General features: G+C 37.5%; 1 protein-coding gene and 1 pseudogene across 5 annotated transcripts in view; both read right to left on the minus strand.

Annotated features, from left to right (window-relative positions):
- Positions 1-21,297, minus strand: part of Erbb4 (erb-b2 receptor tyrosine kinase 4) — a 1,096,075-nt gene that overhangs the window by 43,601 nt on the left and 1,031,177 nt on the right. For all 5 annotated transcript variants that reach the window (XM_060368567.1, XM_060368566.1, XM_060368564.1 and 2 more), the window contains 3 exons: positions 7,383-7,538; positions 5,494-5,569; positions 1,881-2,027 (listed from right to left, as the gene is read on the minus strand). In XM_060368567.1, the coding sequence (XP_060224550.1) occupies positions 1,881-2,027; positions 5,494-5,569; positions 7,383-7,538 (379 nt within the window). The remainder of the gene's footprint in view (positions 1-1,880; positions 2,028-5,493; positions 5,570-7,382; positions 7,539-21,297) is intronic.
- Positions 10,435-10,871, minus strand: LOC110565128 (small ribosomal subunit protein uS15-like; annotated as a pseudogene).

The raw sequence follows: 21,297 nt of genomic DNA on the forward strand, positions 1-21,297 counted from the left end.
TTGAGTCCTCTGAAAGCACAACACAGGGGCTCTTATCTGCTGGCCCATCCCTACAGGGTCCCCAAGTTTCGTTTTATTGAGCAGAATCAAACTTAATTTTTGTCCTAGAAAATAGTTCCCAAGCTAACTAACGGAACCTTTAGAATCTCAGGTTTTACTGCTCTTGTTTCGGAGTGTGGAGATAGTATCCTTAACGTTCTTTGATGGTTGTAGAGATAGAACATAAAGTTTTATACCGAGAGTAGATGGCAGAAAATATTTGGTTGTCATTATAGTACTATGGCACAAAAGGCTGAAAAGGAGGAATTGAAAGGAACTGCTTTTTGCCAGTTTGTTCCTGGCTGGAGGGAAAATGCAAAATAATTTGTAATGTGTGTTCAGCAACACTCATTTTGCTTATCTTAGAATTAGCTTTCCCAGAATAAAAACAGTTTTTATTTTGGTAGGTAGTATTCTTTATCTGGGAGTTCAGATAAAATGGATCTTAACTGCCTACACTCTGTTTAGCTGATGAAATGACAAAAATAACTGCAGCAAGCTTTCTTTGATTTCTTTGCCAAATGACCCTTTCTAAAGCATAAAATTTCCAGGGAAAGGAGAAAAACAAAGGTAAAACTCTCAGTATGGTTTGCCTAATAAGGCAAAATGTTTGGCTGTCTTTCCATCATCACATTGGGGTATTCAAATCACGACGGAGGCTGGTTATAGGATCAAATTATCATATAACATATGAATGTTTTTATGCTTTCTTCCAGGACATTGAGTAAACAAAGAGTGATCGAATACAAATATGGATTATTTCCCCCTAGGAAATAAAATATTTCTTTTTTATTTTTGTTTTGGAAATCCTTTGGGTATCATCTTTTGCACCCTGTGTGTCCCTTCCCCTAAGCTCAAATACTCAGCATCTTATGGGTATTCATTTCCAAAAATGCTTGTTAATGCCAAGATGCTAATGACAAAGCTACTGGAACCAAAAAAGGTTAACTTCACAGAGAGGTGTTTGTTTCTCTCTAACTAAATATTGAGTAAATAGGACCGTGCTTAAAGAAAAGGGCATGCTGACCTGCACTGTGAGGAACATTTTTTATTTCTATCCTTCCTGTCAGAATAGATCACACATGTCATGAATATAAATATGAGAAGACCTGGGCCTGGAGTCTCTGAGTCTCTTATTAATAAAATGCTTATTCACCTTCACCACTTGTGCCTTTCTTTAACCCTGTGTAAATCAAAACTGGAAAACCTCAGATTATACAAGAGAGATGGCTGTTTGTTAATCTCACCTAAATTAAGCCAGACACCCCAGAGACTTCTTTAATTCTATTAAAATTAAAGAAGGGTTTGGGCATCCAAAACACATTTATAATAAATATGTGTCTAGAGTACAGGAGTAGAAAGAAAAGAAGATTTGATATAAACAAATGATCAAATTAAAAAGGTAAACATTATAATCTTTACGTCAATGCAGACTTGTCTCTTCTGATGCCCGACTTGCTCTGCTAATTTATTTTTGATTAAACTTATATCCTATTTAATTCATTTTAGACTATCAATGTTGTTTAGATATTTTCTCATAAAGATTAGCATTAATATTATTGCTAACATTCTTATGAATAATTATCTCTCCTTATGAGAACTTTGATGGACATGCAAATTATAAAAAAGAGTAAGAACAACAAACTTTTTACTTTACAGTTTGTAAATATGCTATTAATTCACAATATTAATCACAACAAGAAAAAATATATATTCTGCATCCATAAATATTGTTGCTGATACACTTTTCAATGCAGAGAAACATTTTGCAGGTAGAATGATCTAAACTGTTAAAGTATTAAGAATGATGATACAGGTGATGAAATTATTTTCCCTCTTACATTTGACCATGACCATATAAACATCGATAGTGCAGATGGGAGGCTGAGGCAAACGTTCTCCTTTCTCTAATAAGTCAGGGATTTCTCGGGTTGGAATTCCATCATAGGGTTTTCCTCCAAAGGTCATCAGTTCCCATATAGTGACACCTAATTGGAAATAAAAATCTAATGTCAACAAATTACCATCACAACTAGAATAAACACGTATACACTTACTTTTAAAAAGCAAATAGTTACATAGTAATGGGAAGAGGGACTGCCTCTGACATAATCTGATTGGCCTGCTCTTTGATCACCTCCCCCTGTGGGGGGAGCAGCCTTACCAGGCCAAAGAAGATGACAATGCAGCCATTCCTGATGTGATCTGATAGACTAAGATCAGAAGGAAGGAGAGGAGGACCTCTCCTTGGGGAGGGGCATGCATGAAGAAGGGGGAGGGAGGGTGGAACTGGGAGGGGAGGAGAGAGGAGCTTATGGGGGGATACAAAGTGAATAAACTGTAAATTAATAAAAAAAAGCAAATAGTTGAAATGTAAAAGAAGTCCCATCATGTTCTTTCACTCACTGCAGCAACCCAGTGCTAAACCCTGGACAATTCACAGAATTCTCTTACTATAGTCTTGGGATTTATTAATGCACAGCAGAAAAAAATTATAATAAATATGAGAATTTAATGTAAGCTCCTCATTTGTACCTAAAGGCAATGCTAATGCTTACTGATGAAAATTGGTTTGCATACGTTAAAGTCCAGGATATAATTCCTTCACTGCATGCATGTGTTCAATACCAAATAAATATAATTTCAGGGAAAATCTGTCATGGATTAATTTTTAAATTAGTAGTTACAGAATGTTGCAGGTGTCTCTTTTATCATAAAGCCTGGTGGCTCACTCTCCAGCCAACACAAAGAAAACAAGTGGCAGAGAACAATTTGCTTAACACATACAGGACTCTGCATGACGATCAATATATATGGAAGACAGAAGACAGAATACATAGAAATGGGCTTCCATAGAAATAGGAAATGAAGAAATAAAGAACAGCTTATTTCTAAGCTAATGGAATGGCTTTTTTTTGAGCCACTGGAGCACTGACAGAAAAATAAAAAGCAAAACCAAGAACAAAAACAACCAAATAGTGAAGATTACTTATTTACTTACTATAGTAGGTAAATTCTGTATCACTGAACTTAATCCACAGGACAAAATACTTTTACAACAAAAATAGCTATGTAAGCATGGTTTTGTTACAATATTTCTTGATAGATAGATAGAAAGATAGATTTTAGTATAAAATTCATTAATTAGGGCTATGTTTTCTGAATATCTCCATAATGCTTACTAATTTAAGTGGGTATATGTCAGTCCCTGTTGCCTGGAAACAAGCAAAAAACTATGTAAACTTCCAATTATCCTTCAGAATGGAATCATTAACACTTATTGGATTATTTGCTAATATTTACATTTTATAATTTTTTAGTGTCACATACCTGTACAGATAGTGGCTCATTGCAGCAGACTGATATTTCCTAAGTCCTTACATTTTTATATCAAGAGCTAGTTGCTCAAGAAAGACAGTGTTTACTCTTCAATGGAAGAAACCAGCCACAGTATGACATACAAACATACATATATATACATACATGCATAATATATACATACATACATTCATACACACATAGACACACACGATTTATGCACACAGGAAACGTTTTATTGTACCATGTTTAGAGTTGTTAAAGATATCAAGCTGAAAATGAACACTAACAAGAGGTTGTGTTGTTTTTGTGTATGTGTGTGTGTGTGTGTGCATGTGTAAAATTGTGAAGGTCTGCTCCTGTCACAGCAAATGAATAGAGCTTAGAGGACGAATAGAAATACTTAGTGTTCTCCTTTTACCATGCGGGAATCTAGGGAGTGAACTCACACCACAAGCCTTGACAGTAAACTCCTTGACCTTCTGAGGCATCTTATAGGCCAAGAGGCATTTGTTTTTATTATCAATTAGTACTAGTTTTATGTGGTATATTTAAGTTTAGAGAACGCATTGATCCCTTCTTTTTTATTGTTTTATTAATTACAGTTTATTCACTTTGTATCCGAGCTGTAGATCCCTCCTTAGTCTCCTCCTAATTCCATCCTCCCTTCCTCCTCTCTTTTCATGCCCCTGTCCAAGTCCACTGATAGGGGAGGTCCTCTTCCTCTTCCCTGTAATCCTAGTCTATCAGTTCTCATGAGGAGTGGTTGCATTGTCTTCTTTTGTGGCCTGGTAAGGTTGCACACATCCCCCCCCCTTAGGGGGAGGTGATCAAAGGTGATCAAAGAGCCAGCCACTGAGTTCATGTCAGAGACAGTCCATGTTCCCATTACTAGGGAACCTACTTGGACACTGAGCTGCCACGGGCTACATCTGTGTTGGAGTATCAGTCTCAGAAAGGATCCTTGTGCCCAGAACATTTTTTTCTCCCTGTGGAGATCCTGTCCACTCCAGATCTTTCTCTCTCTCCCTTCTTTCATAAGATTCCCTGCACTCTTCCCAAAGTTTGGCTATGAGTCTCAGCCTCTGCTTTGATACCCTGCAGTGTAGAGTCTTTCAGAGGCCCTCTGTGGTGGCTCCTGTCCTGTTCACTGTTTTCTTCCTCTTCTGATGTCCATCCCATTTGCCTTTCTGAATGAGGATTGAGCATGTTACCCAGGGTCCTCCTTCTTCCTTAGCTTCTTTAGGTGTACAGAATTTTGTAGGTTTATCCTATATTATCTGTCTAGTATCCACTTATAAGTGAGTATATACCATGTCTGTCTTTCTGCCTCTGGGATACCTCACTCAGGATGACCTTTTCTAGTTCCCACCATTTGCCTGAAAATTTCACGAATCCTTCTTGTTAAGTTGTAAGTGGGCAAAGTTGTAAGCATAGACATGCTGCTAACTAGCTTACCTTAACAACTGAGTTCAATGTGATGAAATAATGCTTTAATCCTAAGTATTAATCTCCCTCCTTCAAGTCACTCATTTATCGTTTCTGTCATCCCAAAAGTTGTTTGTAAATAAAAGTCAATGCTACAATTAGCAGTGTTCTCCTGGCACTTACCTTCACAATCCCCACTTCACTATGCTTATTAATTGTTCATTGTTGTCACAGTAATCATTATATTTTCTACCACAGAACATATATGTCTTTAAGCAGAGAAAAATTGTTTTTGCTTTACACTTCAACATTGATCACTTTCAGAGTTTTATGACCAAAAATTTTTGAAAATTAAGACCATGAGATTCTAAGAAATTCGTTGTAATGTTGGTTTGTTTTTTTTGTGTGTGTAAGAATAACTAGAATAATCAGAAATAATGATATCAAACTAGAGCTCATAGAAAAAACTGAGCAGTGACATTATATATTTTACATATAGGGAAGCAGAAAACTCAAAAAAAGACAGATAAAATTTGTGAATTGGAGTATTTTGCTTTTTAAATCAGAGATCAAAGAGTAAATTACCTTAGGGAATCAAAATTATAAGTAAGGGCTTCCAGTACAACTACAATATGACTTAATATATTTTGTATGACGTAAACACATTTATTTTTCTTTAAAAGGCAAAGTCTATGAAGATTTATTTACCATAGCTCCAAACATCACTTTGGTGAGTGAATTTTCTATAATGTATACATTCCAGAGCCATCCATTTAATTGGCATCTATAGAAAAATAAAAAGTGAATTATTAAAAAAAATCACACAAGTAATCGTTTTTATATTTCCTACATGCTAGTTTCTGGACTGACCTCAATTATATTTTTGATGGTTTGTATATTACTATAAACCAGTTGTTTTTCAAGATAGGGAACAAATGAATTTAAATTTGTGAAATCTATGAAGTAAATTAATCAAAGGACATATTTTAAGGCTTCATAGACAATAAAATTAAAAACAGCAACTATTATATTTTCACTAATGTCTAGTATCTAAAGTATGAGCTAATGTTATGATTAGCAATAGCAAATCTAAAAATGTTTCCACATTATGTTTTCTCTGAAATGAGATCCCTCCATTTTCAATGATCCTGCCTCTCCCTCAGATGGGTTTTGGCCACAGATGTAATAGATTCTTTCTTTCGTTTTCCCCATGTCCTCTTCTGGTCACTAAATTTTCTAAGATCAGTTAGCTTTGCTTTGTTCCCCAGTCACAAATGATCTCCCTTGCCTTGGCTCACCAGAATGGAAAATATGTACCGTTTTCAAAATAGGAGCTAAGAGTATAAAAGAATGTGAGAGGATCAGCACATATCCATCATCACTACAAGAAAAACAACTCAACCCACGTACCCTGTCAATGATGGGTCAGCAGAACGTGGTTCAACTCAAAGGGCAGCAGTATGTAGCTGGGGGTATAATTAGATTCTATGGAATAAAGATAAACATCTCTATTTTGCAGTTGAAAGCTTAAAACTAAATAGGTATTTGAAATCATGAGGTTGGCTGCTCACCAAGGTGACACCAAGGTAACTCTATGACAGAATCATGGGATTCAGTGAAAAGGAACAGAAGACACATTGAAAGTAATTTCCCTATGGGCAAGGTGTTAGCAGACTTTATGGACTATGGACCCCGTGTTACAGAAGTAAGTTTAAATCATAGGTGGCTTGATAAAGACTTAATGGTGACCAGGCATTTACAGCTATAATGAATCTTGCTTTCGACAAACCTTACAGTTGTATGTTCTTTAGATGAGTGAAGTCCTATGATTTATAGACTGCTAGTTCTGAGAAATCTTGTTGAGAATTTCAAAGCTGTGATTTTCAAACCACTGCACTTTGGTAGCCAACAGACAAAATAGGCTGATAAGATCAGAGAAAGATCAGATGATTCCTTAAAACTGTAAATTTTATATTTATATTATGTAAAATTTTGTTGTCTTACGTTGTGGTGAGATTCGATATAGACCATTATGTAAAGGTCTATGGTGAATCAATGCTGAATACTTAGAAGCCTATTTTTGCAAATATGTATTCATGATAGAAAAGGAAGGTATATAATTAACAGGTTCACATATGTAAATAACCTTTTTATCATATTTTCATAGGACACTAGTGGTTAAGATTTTTATGGGTTTGTATCATTGAGCTGCTCTGACATAATTTTTTTTTTCAGGTTAAGCAAGATAGATCTTCACATACAACCTTCCCTAATTCATTACTCAAGAATATGGATTAATCAGTAAAGAAAAGACTTATGCCTAAGGTATTGGTAAAACCATATGGTGAGGAAGACACGCAGAAATACAGCTGTCATGCAAAATGGGAGTTGGAGAGCTAAGAATGTCACTGGGTTCAAGTCTTCAATATCAGTAGTTTAGCTTATATTCTGGTGTTAAAGTCCAGTGAAAAGCAATGGGACAGTCTTTATAGCCCTGTGTTAAAGGTTCTGTGTCCCTAAGAACTGTTGTGCAGTTGTTATTGTTGGAGATAAAGAGACACATTAGAACATTTTCAAGATGTGTCGACCTCACCTACCTTGCCACCATCAGCGTTGTATTCTTTTTCATCTCCTTCCAAGAGTCGGGCTAGTCCAAAATCCGTGATTTTCACATGATTTGGAGATTTCACTAAGACATTCCTGGCAGCCAGATCCCGATGAACGAGCCGTCTTTCTTCCAGGTACATCATTCCCTGAAAGGTAAATCAAATTCCAAAAGGGAGTCACTTAATGTTTAAAGTTTTTCATGCTATAAAATTAACCTTCATCTCTCAAAGGGAAGGTAGAATCCTGAGATACATTAACATTTTTGAAAAAGTAAAATTAAAAAAAAATTGTTGTAGGTGTGTGTGTGTGTGTCAAACCACAGATAAGCTTTGAATTTTGACTCTGAGTTCCTAAATATGGCTTAAATGTATGCGTGATTTTACTGGGGACTTGATACCCTTTAAAAAAGCAAACATTTCTTTAGTGAGATGTGCATGTGTCTTTGTAGATAATGACCTACATCATTTTCTTCGTTTTGCTTAGTGTCATCTTCTTCCAAAAGTCATTCCAAAGAAATACAGCTATCTTTTACAAATAAACAAAAACAAAAACCAAACAAAAAACCAAAACAAAACAAAACAAAAAAAACCCTTCCATTCAAGATTTGATGACAGCCAACTCACAGATTCTCGCAAGGCTGAAGAATAATGCTATTTTTACTCTTTATACACAGAATAAAGAGTAGGGGTTCATGAAAGTGTAACTTCAAATAAAAGGCTTCTGTGGCATTAATTCTCACTACAGGAACTGACAAATAGAGTACATAATTTCTAATGACCCGCAAATTAGTCCTTAATATGTTCTCTTCATAAAACCACACAGGGAAATTTAAAATAAAATGTACTACTGATTGCTAATGAGGTGAGGTTTGGGGAAAGTTTGCTTTTTATACCATACATACGTGTTAATCTCCATATAAATCCATAAGTATCTTGATCCACAGAAATAATATTTTATTTATTAGTTAATCTTAGCAAGCAGGAAGATAATTGCAGTTACACTTGATGTAAAAAGTTTACATAAATGCAAAGAAAACTCAGTCCTAATGAGGTTAAGCATGAAGATAATTTTTACTGAGGAATTAAGGTAAATTTTATATTTGATTTTGTTTTCTTTGCAGTAAAACGTGGTCATTCGAAAGCAAATCAGAATTATTATAAAAGGGTTGGAACACATTCTCATTCCAATTACAAATCATTGCTGTTGGCAGTTAGCATTATAACTGCACAGCTTTGAAGGATTAATGGTTTCTGATATCAAAACAAAAGCTGTGGAAAACAGAGGCATAAATCACATAGGTCAAAACATTATGAACCTGATGTAGTGTAAAGAGGAGATTGCTTCACAGTGCTTCGGGAGCCAGGCTCCATAGAAATGTCCCTCAAAAAAAAAATACTGGTGGAGATGCCGTCTCATATGGTCTAATCTGTCAACAGCTAGGTGACACTGCATTTATTGGTGCTTTCCGAAATCAACTCACAAATGGTATTTATGGGATTTTTGCCCTCCTTTCTAAATAGTGCTGTTTTAGGACACAAGGCAGGATATTCCAAAAATAAGGTAAATCCAAGAACATACAGTTCTTGACGGACTTAGAGGATCAGAGTTAAATAAGCTTATTGCCTTAGAAATGGTGGATTTTCATATTTTTCCAAGTAATTTTGCCATTTTAAGAAATGTCCATTAAAAAAAAACCCATCATTTCCCTTATTACTACCTACATAGCAGGACATAGCAAATGTGTTGTCAATATGTTGATACTTAGATTTATATGTACACAAAGCACACAAATGTTCTGCATACTGTGCTAGATCCTGGAGAGGTTTAAAAAAAAAAAGAAAAGAATCAGATAAGGTCTTCCCATCAAAAGATGACAGAGTGAATTTCTAAACGAAGAAATAAAAAGAAACTGATGCATATGGCAAGGAGCATGTAGGACATTTAAGAAAAGCTGTAGCCTGAGGAACAGTCTGGCAAGCATGCGTGAGGAGAGAGAATCGAGAGAGGTGCCCAGAGCCAGTTAAACACTGGCGGGAAAGACAGTGGGCAGAGGAAACAAGATCAAGTCATTGAGACTAACATGTGCACTTGGCCGAAAGCACACCATTCTGTGCCTCTGAAGAATAACACATGGGGAGGGGCAGTGGTGAGCGGTGAGATGAAACAGTAAGCGCTCGAAGCACACGCATATGTCATGGACTCCATGGGAGTTTTGACTTCTGTATTTTGCATCCTACAACGCATTGACCAGAAAGTGGTCTTTCAAAGGGGATGGTCATCCAAATTTTACTGCACTCCTGGAAATATCATTCCGGTGCCAGTACAGAAAATGGATTTGGTCTGTGCACATATGGCGCCAAAGGCAGGAACAATCGGCATAATATACAAGCAGTGACAAGGCTGGAAATAAAAGCCATGAATCAGTCTACACGTTTTACCCATTTCCATTTATTTTCTAGTCACGCACAAGGCAAGGGTCATTCTCTTTAACTGAGCACCAGTATAGCACACTGAGAAAACCTGACCTCCGGTTACCCCGGATCCTACCATGCTATTACTCCCCTCTGCTTTTGTCATGCTGGATCCTGTATACATAAGTGACTGGTTCTTTTACTGAATGTTGCCAAAGGACTAAGGATTACCAAGGGAGGATAATTTCAAGGCAAAATTATAGACTGAAAGGTCCATCCTTGGTAATTAAATAATGGAAAGAGAGTGATTCTAGTTCCTTTTTGGGTTTTAAGCATAGCGATTTATTCAACTAAGTAACACCCAAGTGAAAATATAGTTTACATATTTCTTAAAGGACGTCTAATATTTATTTATTTAATTTATATGTATGAGTATTCTGCCTGTAAGTATATTGGTGCTCCAAAGACAGTGCTGGTAGAGGCCAGAAAAGGCATTGGATCTTCCGGAACTTGAGTCCCAGAAGGCTTTGAGTTTTCATAGAAGTGTTGAAAATTCAACCTGGGTGTTCTGCAAGAGTACTAGGTATTTTTTTATTCAGAGAGATTTTATTGTTCATGTACACAAGAGGATTTATACCAGTAGAGCAGAGGTGGTGGATAACTCCTATTTCCAATTGAGTGGGAGGATCTCCTTAGTCGTATAGTAACAAGCCAACCAGTAAATTCTGTGCTCCAGCAGAATCAGGATAAGGAATTTAGCATCCTTATCTTTTCTGTTCCTCTCAAGATGCTTTTGGACAGCAATGGCTTGCTTAATCAATTGGTAGACATCTTCAGGGAGATCAGGAGCAAGGTCTTTGGACTTAAGGATTCTCAAGATTTTATTATCAGCCACAAAAGGTACCTAGGTGACTCCATGTGAGTCCCCGAGGATCACACCTATTGCGAGGGAATCAGGCCTTTCTTGGCATGTTCATAACTCTCGCTCCATCTTTCCATCAGCCACGTGGGGACGCTAAGGTGATAGGGCAATGCAGACTGGGACAGGCCCTTCCCTGGAGCATGCATGGTGGAAGTCTCACAGCAAAGACAGAACGTGGGAGGAAACAGCCCAGGAAGCCAAACCACACCTAATGGGTGTTATTAAGTGTTGATCCATCTCTTAGCCCCAATTTACACATCTTAAATTAAATCATATATATGTATGTATATATGTACACACACAGACACAATTAGCAATGAGCAACAAATATAAACTCAGCAATTGTGAGTTTATTGGAGTTAATTGGGATGTGTTTGTTCCCTCCTGATTCATAGGTTGAAACTCTAAACTCTGCAATTATGGTATTAAGATAGGACAGCCTCAGTGATGGTCAAGTAACAAAGAAGGGGCCTTCTGGAAACTTTGTGCTCCTGTAAAGGAAAGTCCAGAGAAATTCCTGTTCTTCCCTGAGTGCAATCATGATGAGCATGGTTAGGATTAGGAAGCACATCAGTGGGACCAAACTTGTTTGCCAGCCTTGACCATCATGGAATTTTTATTATGGAGAAGGCGCATGATTTGTAATATTTTGTTACAGCAGTCAGACTGACTACCATACCTTTGATTCTGAAGATGAATCTTATTTTAGTTATGTGTAGGTGCATGGGGTATGTGCACACATGTGCACGTGCCCACAGAGCTCAGAAGAGGGCATCAGAACTCCTGCAGGGGAGTTGCTGGTGTAGGGAGCTAACCAGTGTAGGTACCGGGAATCAAACTGTAGTCTTCTATAACAGTAACGTGTCCATGACTGAGCTATTCTTCTAGCCTCTAAGACACTTTTAAAATAACACATTCTATAATACAAAGAAAGCCTTGAAGACTATAAAAGTTCTTGGATACTCCACATTAAAAAAAATTAGATAACAGATTATCTTACTTGAATATTGCTAACACTTGTCAAGAAATTTTTTTCATCAAAATAGTGAAAACCAGCTGACAGTCTATATAGTTTTTCCTGTGTACTCGACCGGAATCAATACTAATAATAACAGAAGCATATTCCATTACTAAGTTATCAAAGTGCATTTGTATGGTCCCTTTGTCACTATGAGGCATCACTGTGCGGAAACATACTTCTAAGTCGTTAGCTACGGCTGCCACCTTAGTCATGCTTTCATACCCAGAATTAAAGTGTTGAATTGTCTTTGGATTGCTTATAAAAGGTTTTCCACAATACAGTCATTAAGACAGTATTTTTCTGACTCGAAGAACTCATTAGAGTCAAAATTTCTGTTAAATTCTTTCAAAATAAAATTATTCTTTGAATTAGCCGGATGCAACTAAGAAGGCAGATTAGAAGGAAGAGTGAAAAAAATAAGCTGGATGAAGTCTCTGGAATTAGGGGGTGAATGAAGAGGGTTTGCTCCCGCTAAGAAGAAAGCACACTGGCTGGAAATGAAAACTTACCCTCTGATTGTGGTTTCTGCCATGACCCAGCATGGACAGCTCTGGACAGAGGATGATGAAAATATCTATCTACTGGAAGGGGAGATGGAGGACCGCCCCTATCAGTGGGCGGGGGAGGGGCAAGGGAGAAGAAGAGGGGGAAAGGGTATGGTTGGGAGGGGTCGAAAGAGGGGGCTACAGCTGGGATAAAAAGTGAATAAATTGTAATTTACTAAAAAAAATTGAAAAAGAAAATATCACAGCTCCTACTAACTCAACACACTTTGAACATATCAAATACATATAAAATGTTTCTACATCTGTGAGAGAACTTAACCCTATGAACCATGTACTGTTTTTCTCCTACTATAAATATGAGAAAGCCAAGGTTAACACAGGCCATGTTACTAGGTACAGGTGATCTATCTAATGAATGACAGAAGAGGGATTTGATCTCTGTTGCTAGTATTCTAAAACCTACATACTTAAATCTGTGCACACAGAAATTAACAAACATAGATAAGACTTACAGCTTTATAAAATGCACTTTTGCAGAAAACGTTATTAGAATTTAATGTGAATTTCATGGCATATTGATATTGATTGACTTAAAAAAACTATATTTAACATTTAACTAAATCATAAAGTTGTTTACAATTAATCAACTTTTAATTACATGAATTTGAGATTCTAGTTTTGCTTAGGTCACACTGTATTAAAAATGGAAAATTGGGTCTGAATATAAATTCTAAAGGCAATTGCCTGAATCAAACCCCAGCTCTACAAATTATAGGCATATGGTTTGAGCAACCTGTTCAGCTTCTCTGTCATCATGTCCCTCCTTATCGAAGGGCAGCAATAGGACCTATGCACAGCCTATTGTGAAGATTGTAAAGCAGTATAAATAAAACCCTTAGTAACTGGTTTATTTCAACTGTTGAACATGCAAACTCTCATCAGTGTTTCACAGAACAACTATCAGCAATTCTCCATTTGATAGACATTACACTCAGTAGCTTCCGCTGCTTGTTTCAAAGAAATCAATGAGCTACAGTGGCCATTCGATCAACATTTGCGGTGATACAAATACCTTAAAACCTACCCCTCATGATTAAGGTGTAGGTACAAAAATCAGAATTATTACTATTCAAAGTCTCATTTTAATAAGGTTTCACTCTTGATGTTATTATATAAGTATAAAAAGTTATTATGGAATATACTAAAAGTTTGGTGTTCTTTATAAGTAAATCACAGTTTTCAGAAACTTACTGAAGATAAAAGGCACAAATACAAGTGTTTGATGCTGACAAATGTTTTCCATGAGTTAATAAAGTGATCATTCTGTTCACCCCTTATCACAAAGCACAGAGGGGGATTTTAGCACAGAGGGGGATTTTAGCACAGAGGGGGATTTTAGGGATATTTTGTTGACTTCATGACCGGTCTTACAAATCTGATTTTAACCAAATTGTTAACAGTTGCTCCATTTCTATGTTCCTTTGCTTGCTCCAGCTAGAATGTTGGCTTACTTCGAACTTTTCATACCTCTTAAAATACTCACCACAGGAAGACTAAGCTAATTGGGGAAGGGTAAATTTTTACTCTTTATGTTTCAAAATTACACTTTGGTACAAAAATCCAAGAGAAAATTTTCTTACAATTAATTTAAGTTTTAATTTCTAGTTTAGAATCAACACACATGAACTGTTCTCTGAAAATAAATCAATGAAAGACTTAGTTTTAGAGTTACTAGCACAGATGAATACCTGACAATGACCTTTTCTATCTCATGACATCTGAGTCATAGCCATTTAACAAAAACAGATGATTGTTGTTTCTTTTTCTGTTGTTGTTGTTAAATTTAAAAATACATTCTGCCCAGCTGCAAGAAGTGAAAGGAAGTCAGCAGAGACTGGACAACAAATATGTTTCAATATTTGCTTTTTTCATATTTTCCATGCAACAATTTCATACACATGTGTGGAGCTAAACATTCTGGACTGCAGTCAGCTCTCAGACATTCACCTCTGGAGTAAGAAAGAGCACATTTAAATGGTGACAAAACTTCATCCCAGTAGCACAAAGCTTTGTAAATAACAGGAAATTTGGGAAACCTAACGTCCAGTGAAAATATCTTCTTTCTTCCATCTCTTCTTCTAAAAGCAATTCTTAGAAAAAAAAAAAATCTCCAGCTGAAATGTTTGCTGCTACTAGGCCTAAAGACTTGAGCACAAGAGAAGAAATGAAGCTTTCGGGTGACATCATTTAATTTATTTCAATTGGGCATGAGGGGAGATTATGGAGAGTAAGCCAAGTGGAGAGAGAGTCTTTCATTTATTAGGGTTCATGCTAGAAAAACCACAGGATGGAAGGTTGTGGGGTTGAATTACTTGGCATATTGCTAAAGAGCCTGTGCTCACAGGTACTCATTTCATACAAGCTATAAAAAAGTGACAGAATGTTTTAAATGATCTCTGAGCTTACCTCTAGGTTACTTTTTAATTTGCAAGGAATTATAAACATCGTCTTCTTTAAAATATTAAATTTTAGCTTAATACTAGACACAGACATTAGGAGACAGGTAGAAGAGGCGTTTATCTTCAAAAGCCTATTTAGTAAGAGACTTGAACATATTTTCATAAAAGTTGGACTCATCCTAAATTTAAGACACCAGACTAGAGAAATAAATGGTAGCTATGTACTAGGTAAGTGAATTCAGTCACTTTACACGTCATCTGACTGTTTCCCTTCCCTTCTCTATAAGATTATCTTGAGAATTCGGGTGTGTCACATAACAATATAAGATGACCCTGTCCAACAACTCCATTACCTCAAATTCATTCTTCTTATTGAAAACATAATATATCCCAATAAGGAAAAGAAAAGAGTCAACTTGAGACCCCTTTGTTATTTGTTCAGTATTGTTGGGAGATGACTTACGTTTCCCATTCCATTTCTCTGTATTATTTCTCTCACATGAACCAGGTAGGTCACATGATTATCCTGGCAGATGCGATTAGTTCTTATGGTTAATTCTTATATTTCCTGTGGTAGCTTTGCTCCTCTGGGGGTTTTGTTAAGCTGCAAATGTTGGAAGTTTTGCATATTGAGAACACCAGTTTTAATAAAAATAATACAATACTTTCTGATTCAATATTTTTTTTTTCTAAAACTAGTCTAAGCAGAGCCATCTCAGTACCTGACTATAGCAGGTCCAACTGTGTGCTTCCTTAAACCAGTTCAGAACCACGCTCTGAATGTATCTTCAACTGCTAGTATTGATTACCTCAGTCCTGGAGTGGTGACACCCCAAACCAAGCGCAAATAGAGCTGTTTTGCTTAGGTGCCCTCCCTTTAACAAAAAAGAAGATAACCATCCCTCTTTGACCACTTGAAAAGCTGTTCTGGCTTCAGGGCCCTCCATGAAAATGGGAAATGATAACATTTCATCCAAACTCCACTGTTTTCTCTGTCCAATACTGCTTTTATCACGAAAGCAGATGCGATTCCTAAAAACTCTTGCCAAAAATCCTTCCTGAACACAAACTGTGTCAGAGATTGCTTTCTACAAGAAGTGTGTGTAATATAGTCATGTCCTTTTATCAGGATCTCTGACAGCCAGGGTTTCTTTTAAAAGCTTACTCTGCTCTATAATTCATGATTACTACCATCATAATTTCCCTATGTTCTTCATTCAGATCCAGTTCTTGTACATTCCATGACGGTGTGTGTTTGTAAAGTTCGTCCCTCCAGCCTTCCTTTCATATCTTGATTTGGTGTTAGTTATATTGTTTTATGTGGAGCATCATGCTACTTCTTGCTTCTATCTTGTTTTGTTTTGCCCTTTGGTTTGTTTGTTGCACTGTATAACCATGGCTGTCCTGGAACTCGCATGGATTCACCTGTCTCTGACTCCTGAGTGCTAGGATCAAAGGCGTGTTCTATAATTGCCCAGCCTGAGTTTAATGCTCCTTCTAATACACAGTTTATCGATTACACTGTCATGTTTTATTCATGCTGTTTTGAATTCAAATACATTTTGACAAGTATTTCCAACTTATTGCTTTTCAGTGTTGTATTAAAAGTGCACACATGCTCAGATATATAGGCAAATGTAATTCATAATCTTACTAATTTATTGTTTATTTTTTGTCCATGAGCATTGAGTTTTCTGTATCTCTTTAACATTAACAGTTGTAATAGTCACTGTAGAAGAACAACACAGAGAAGTTTCTGTTTAGAAGTGGACACTGAAGTTATGTGCGGAAGACAGACTATGATCATGTATGTTACTACTATATAATTTAGAAGCACAAAATAGTTAACACATAATTCACATGTATTCCATGATAGGCATTCTAAGTGCTCCATACATATGACATCATAAAATCCTAACATCCTAACGTGATATGGATATAGTTATTTTATTATCCCTTTCTGAAGAAAAATCAACTTATATGCAGAAAGGTAAAAAATCTTTCCCTCTGATTGTAATAGTGCATAATATAGCTCACAGGACCAAGAGTTGACCATAGACTGCCTGATTCCAAAAGCAATGACCTTTTCCAGTATGATTACCTGGAGAAAGCTACAGTAAACAGACTATAAAATCATATAGACCAGTACTTCAGCTGAGTGACGGTTACAGAGAAACAAGAAATGAAAGAGAAGGCTTCCGTACAGAGTAAAAATCTGCAGCTTATTACACACATATTCAGTTTTGCTGGATTCTCTAAGGATGACACCTTTATGTCTGCTTTAGAACCCGCCTATGCTAGTGCCTTGTCTAGTGACTTAGACACATAGAAGAATGAGCTTGACAGGCAATTCTGCCTTTAAACAAACATCACACAACACACTTATTAAAACCGAGATGGTGTGATTCAATCCTGATGCAGGAAGAGACTTGGTAAATTCGGAATATGCGAGGCTGCTCTTTGAATAAAATGGCAGGGATTTCAATTTTCTTTTTTTTAAAAAAAGATTTTTTTTCTAGATGTGGTGGCTCATGACTTTAACCCTAGCATTTGTGTGGCAGGCAGATCTACACACACACACACACACACACACACACACACACACACACACACAGGAAGTCACACACATGATTTGTGTGTGTCCTATCACCTTTAATTAGGGTTGCCTGTCTAAACATGGGTGAGAGCTATTTGCTTGCATTTGGCAGTGTGCCAGTGGCTACATTTCTGAGGAGCGTGACATTGCTTCTCCTTGCAACTTTTGCCTGTCTAGAGCCCCTCTATGAGAATTGGAGAGCTATCTTGAGAGAAAGCGGAAGGGCCCAGTCTAGTACGGGTCTTTGTGTGGATAGCCACTGATGCTGTGAATTAACGGATGTGACAGCCACGTCTGCTCCGGAAGACGGTAGCATTTCCTCCCATCCTGCAGCTCTGAACATCCTTTCCAGCCCCTCTTCTATGGTGTTTTCCGTGTTGAATGGGTGATATGGACGCCTGCTTTCAGAGAGAGCAGTCAGGATTCACTCGTTCTCCACACACGGACAAGTTATTAGTCTCTGCAATGGCTATCATTTAGGTAGAGGAGTTTCTGAATGGGATGGGCAAACTACAGTGATGGTGGAGGAGTAAACATATAGAGTAGTAAGTCTGCCATATGTTATCATTAACGAGTGCTGTGTGTACTACACAACTTATGTATGATATTTTTAGATAATAGTTTGCTGTTTGTTTGGGTCCGTTTAGCACTGTAGATCAAGCTGGCCTCGAACTCGCATTAATCTTCCTGCTTCTAACACACAAGTCCAGAGATTTTAGACAGGTTCCTGCACACCTAGCCACAACTGTTTTCTTAATTGCTATTATTATTTTTACACCACATTACCACAAACACAGGAGCATTACAGTTACTGTGTTCCTAGGACCCGGACTCTGTTGTCTTTGCTCATTTGACCATGTGCCTTCTGCAGTTCAGGCCAGCACTTTAAATACATGTTTGTGGCTGAAGTAAATGAACTAAAAAGCCAGAATTTTTTAAGGCTGTCTGGCATGAACAATCTTTCTTTACAGTGAGGTAGAGCTGATTTAAAATCTTCACCTCTCATGATAGTATGGGGAGAGAAGAATTCTGCAACAATTAGGATAACCCCAATTTGTGGGATTCAAGTACCCAGGGAATGCATGGAAATGCCATCTACCCATTTCTATAACTGGCGAATATAACAGAACTTTTCCTTCTGGCCTCCTGTATTTTTTTAAAAAAAAACTTGATTTAGCCACTCATCCCAAGCTTTTGAAAAGTTCCGCCCTGAAAACAACTTCCTTGTGACTTGAAAGGAAACGAAAAAATCAACATCAACAAGAAAAAATAGTGGTAGCAAAGGTAAATTAAATAGCACATGTGAGAAGTTTTTTATTTTCCTAATGAAACAGGATTATCAACATGGATTGCTGCAGCCATGAATCATCTGAAGGAATGGGCGGGCATGGGAGCGTTAGCAGGCCTTCTGGTGTTGGTCTCCTTGGTTTGCCTGTGGTATATATGCAAGATTAGAGTCTCACAACAGGGTGATGCAGCCATGATCATTCAGGCCTTTACAGCCATTGAAGCAGGACATTCTCCCCAAGCATGGTTGGATACCATAAAAAGCTAAAATGATACGCTCAGGATGCGAGGCTAAGCACTGCACTCAGGGTCAGCCGCTTTGGACCCAGAGAAGAGCATGTCTGATTGCATGCGGGTTGATGCCCCAGGTCCCGCCTCTGAGAAAAAGGTATCAGACGGGTCTGATGCTCTTTGGGTGGATGACACCTAAATGAACATCGGTACAAAGTCCCAATTTATTTCTAATATCAGAGATCAGACCTCTACTCTTGCCTGATGCGTCTAAAACAAAAAGGGGGAACTGTAGAGAGCTGCGGAATGCTATGCCTTAAAGATGGAGCTGGTTTCTGCCTTCCACCTTCCCGATGGTGAGTGCTCTCTGTCACGAACAATTCCACATTTGGCTAAGGCCGAGGATCTGGCTTGCTTCCATGTATGTGGACCTATCTGCATTGCCCCCGTGGCACGCCTGGGTTGGCTACCCAGAGGTTATTTAAGCTGTGGGCTGGCTTTCCCCAGGGTCCGAGGATTGTTCAATGTTCCTGAATAAACTGCATTGAAAAAAAAAAAAAAAAAGAAGTGGACTGCAGAAGATAATAAAAGGTAACAACTTGTTACTCTTCTTTTTAGTATTATTAAGGAAAAAATAGCACATTTAAAGTCATGTAAAATTAATTTTACAGTAATTTCCCTAATGAAACACCCCCTCACTTGTGGCAGCAACAGAAGGCTCACATGGTAAAAACCATATTTCCAAAAAATAATAAAAATAAATACTAAAACTAAAAAAAAAAAAAAAAAAAAAAAAAAGCTCATCTGCCTGGACCAAGAGAATACCTGCCTGGCCATAGCAGTCCCCTGCCAGTGACCTCTAGCCAACCCGATTACAATGGGAGGAGTGAACTCTGGAGCATCCCCACGCGGGCACTCTCACGGGGAGGCGTACTTAAAATGGATTACTTCTGCTCTTTAAGCAGCCGATCAATAAAGATGTGGATTGCAATGAGAAAGGAGATGTTTGTGGGCTGTGGTAGTTATCCTCTGTGTCTCTCCTGAAATTAATTAAAAATCAATGAAGTGTGCAACCTATTAATACAGCAACCTCTAGATTAACTGATAGGAGCGGAACCTCTCTCTGAGCACACAGCTTGGGCAAATATACTCAAACACAATCGGGGGAAGTTTGGATGTACGACTTCCTTATAATTGAGCAGAAAGGTTTTATGTTTGATATTTTGTGGTTTCACAGAATTAGATCCTACTGGTAAAAAGATGTAAGATGCGGGGTTGGAGGCACTGTGTCAGGAATGTTCCTTCTGTGTCCATTGTGCCAATTTCTACAAGGTATCCTTATTACAAAGCCAAATTCAGCCATTGTGTAGCTCTAATAAAATTCAGCAATCATTTTATTAAATATAAGTGATGCATTTGTGAATCCAGGGTGTTAAGTTTATAACTGACATTTATTTCATTTTACTTTTATGTGTATGTATGTTTTGCCTGCATGTAAGTCTATGTACCATGTGCCTGTGTGGTACCTTCAGAGGCCAGAAGAAGATCTTGGATTTCCAGAAACTGGAGTTAACAGATGGTCATGAGCTACTACGTGGAGGCCGGGAATTGAATCCTGGTCTTCTGGAAGAGCAGCCTATGCTCTTAACCACCGAGCCATCTCTCTAGCATCTGCTGACTATTTTTAAATGAGAATGTTTCAATTAAATCCCTAAACTAGTAGGAGCTTTTTGGTGATTTGAGCCAGTTTGGTTTCTGGATAAGAAGTTGTCACCCATGCTAATTTGTCTTCTTCTTCCTCTCCCTCCTCTTGGCAGTAGAGGACCTAGGACTGATCTGAACATGCTTACATGGCCATCCCTCTGAAAATCACCCAGACATTTTCCAGATGCCTGCTCTTATTGATACTATCCTTGCTCAGGTTAATTCTTCTATAAAAATATCCTCAGAAGAATCTGAACCGCAGTTTCCAGCTGCCAACTTAATCCCTCATCATCAATATGGAAAGCCCATTTTAAAGTATTTTAGTGTTTTAAGTTTTGTATATCCCCAAGGACAGAATTCTAGGGCTTCATCACTAATCTTGACCTAGAGACTGGGAGAGAGTCCTACTTAACACCTTTGCTCATTTTTTTTTTTCCAGCCTAGCCGGGCCATGGAAGGGTCAAATATAAGCACACACTTCCACTAGAGAATAGCCTTTTCTGTTATTGCGAATGTTGAGAAATTGTCATCTGAGATTTCGGTGTCTTCACAGACTTAGCTATCATCATCTATGATGTTATAACAATGATGCAATTTTATTGGGTTTTGGCTCAATTTACCTGCAGAGTACCTGTATAACCTTATCGCTTAAAAGGTGTTTTTTGAAGTCCAGAATGCTCATGGATGTTCATAAATGTTCTATTGGTTCTATTTCTGAGTGCTCCTTGCTGGCTCCAGCATCCATGGAGCTGGAGTCTGGAGCTGGAA

The sequence above is a fragment of the Meriones unguiculatus genome, chromosome 15 (assembly GCF_030254825.1).
Source record: "Meriones unguiculatus strain TT.TT164.6M chromosome 15, Bangor_MerUng_6.1, whole genome shotgun sequence".
Lineage (NCBI taxonomy): Eukaryota > Metazoa > Chordata > Mammalia > Rodentia > Muridae > Meriones > Meriones unguiculatus.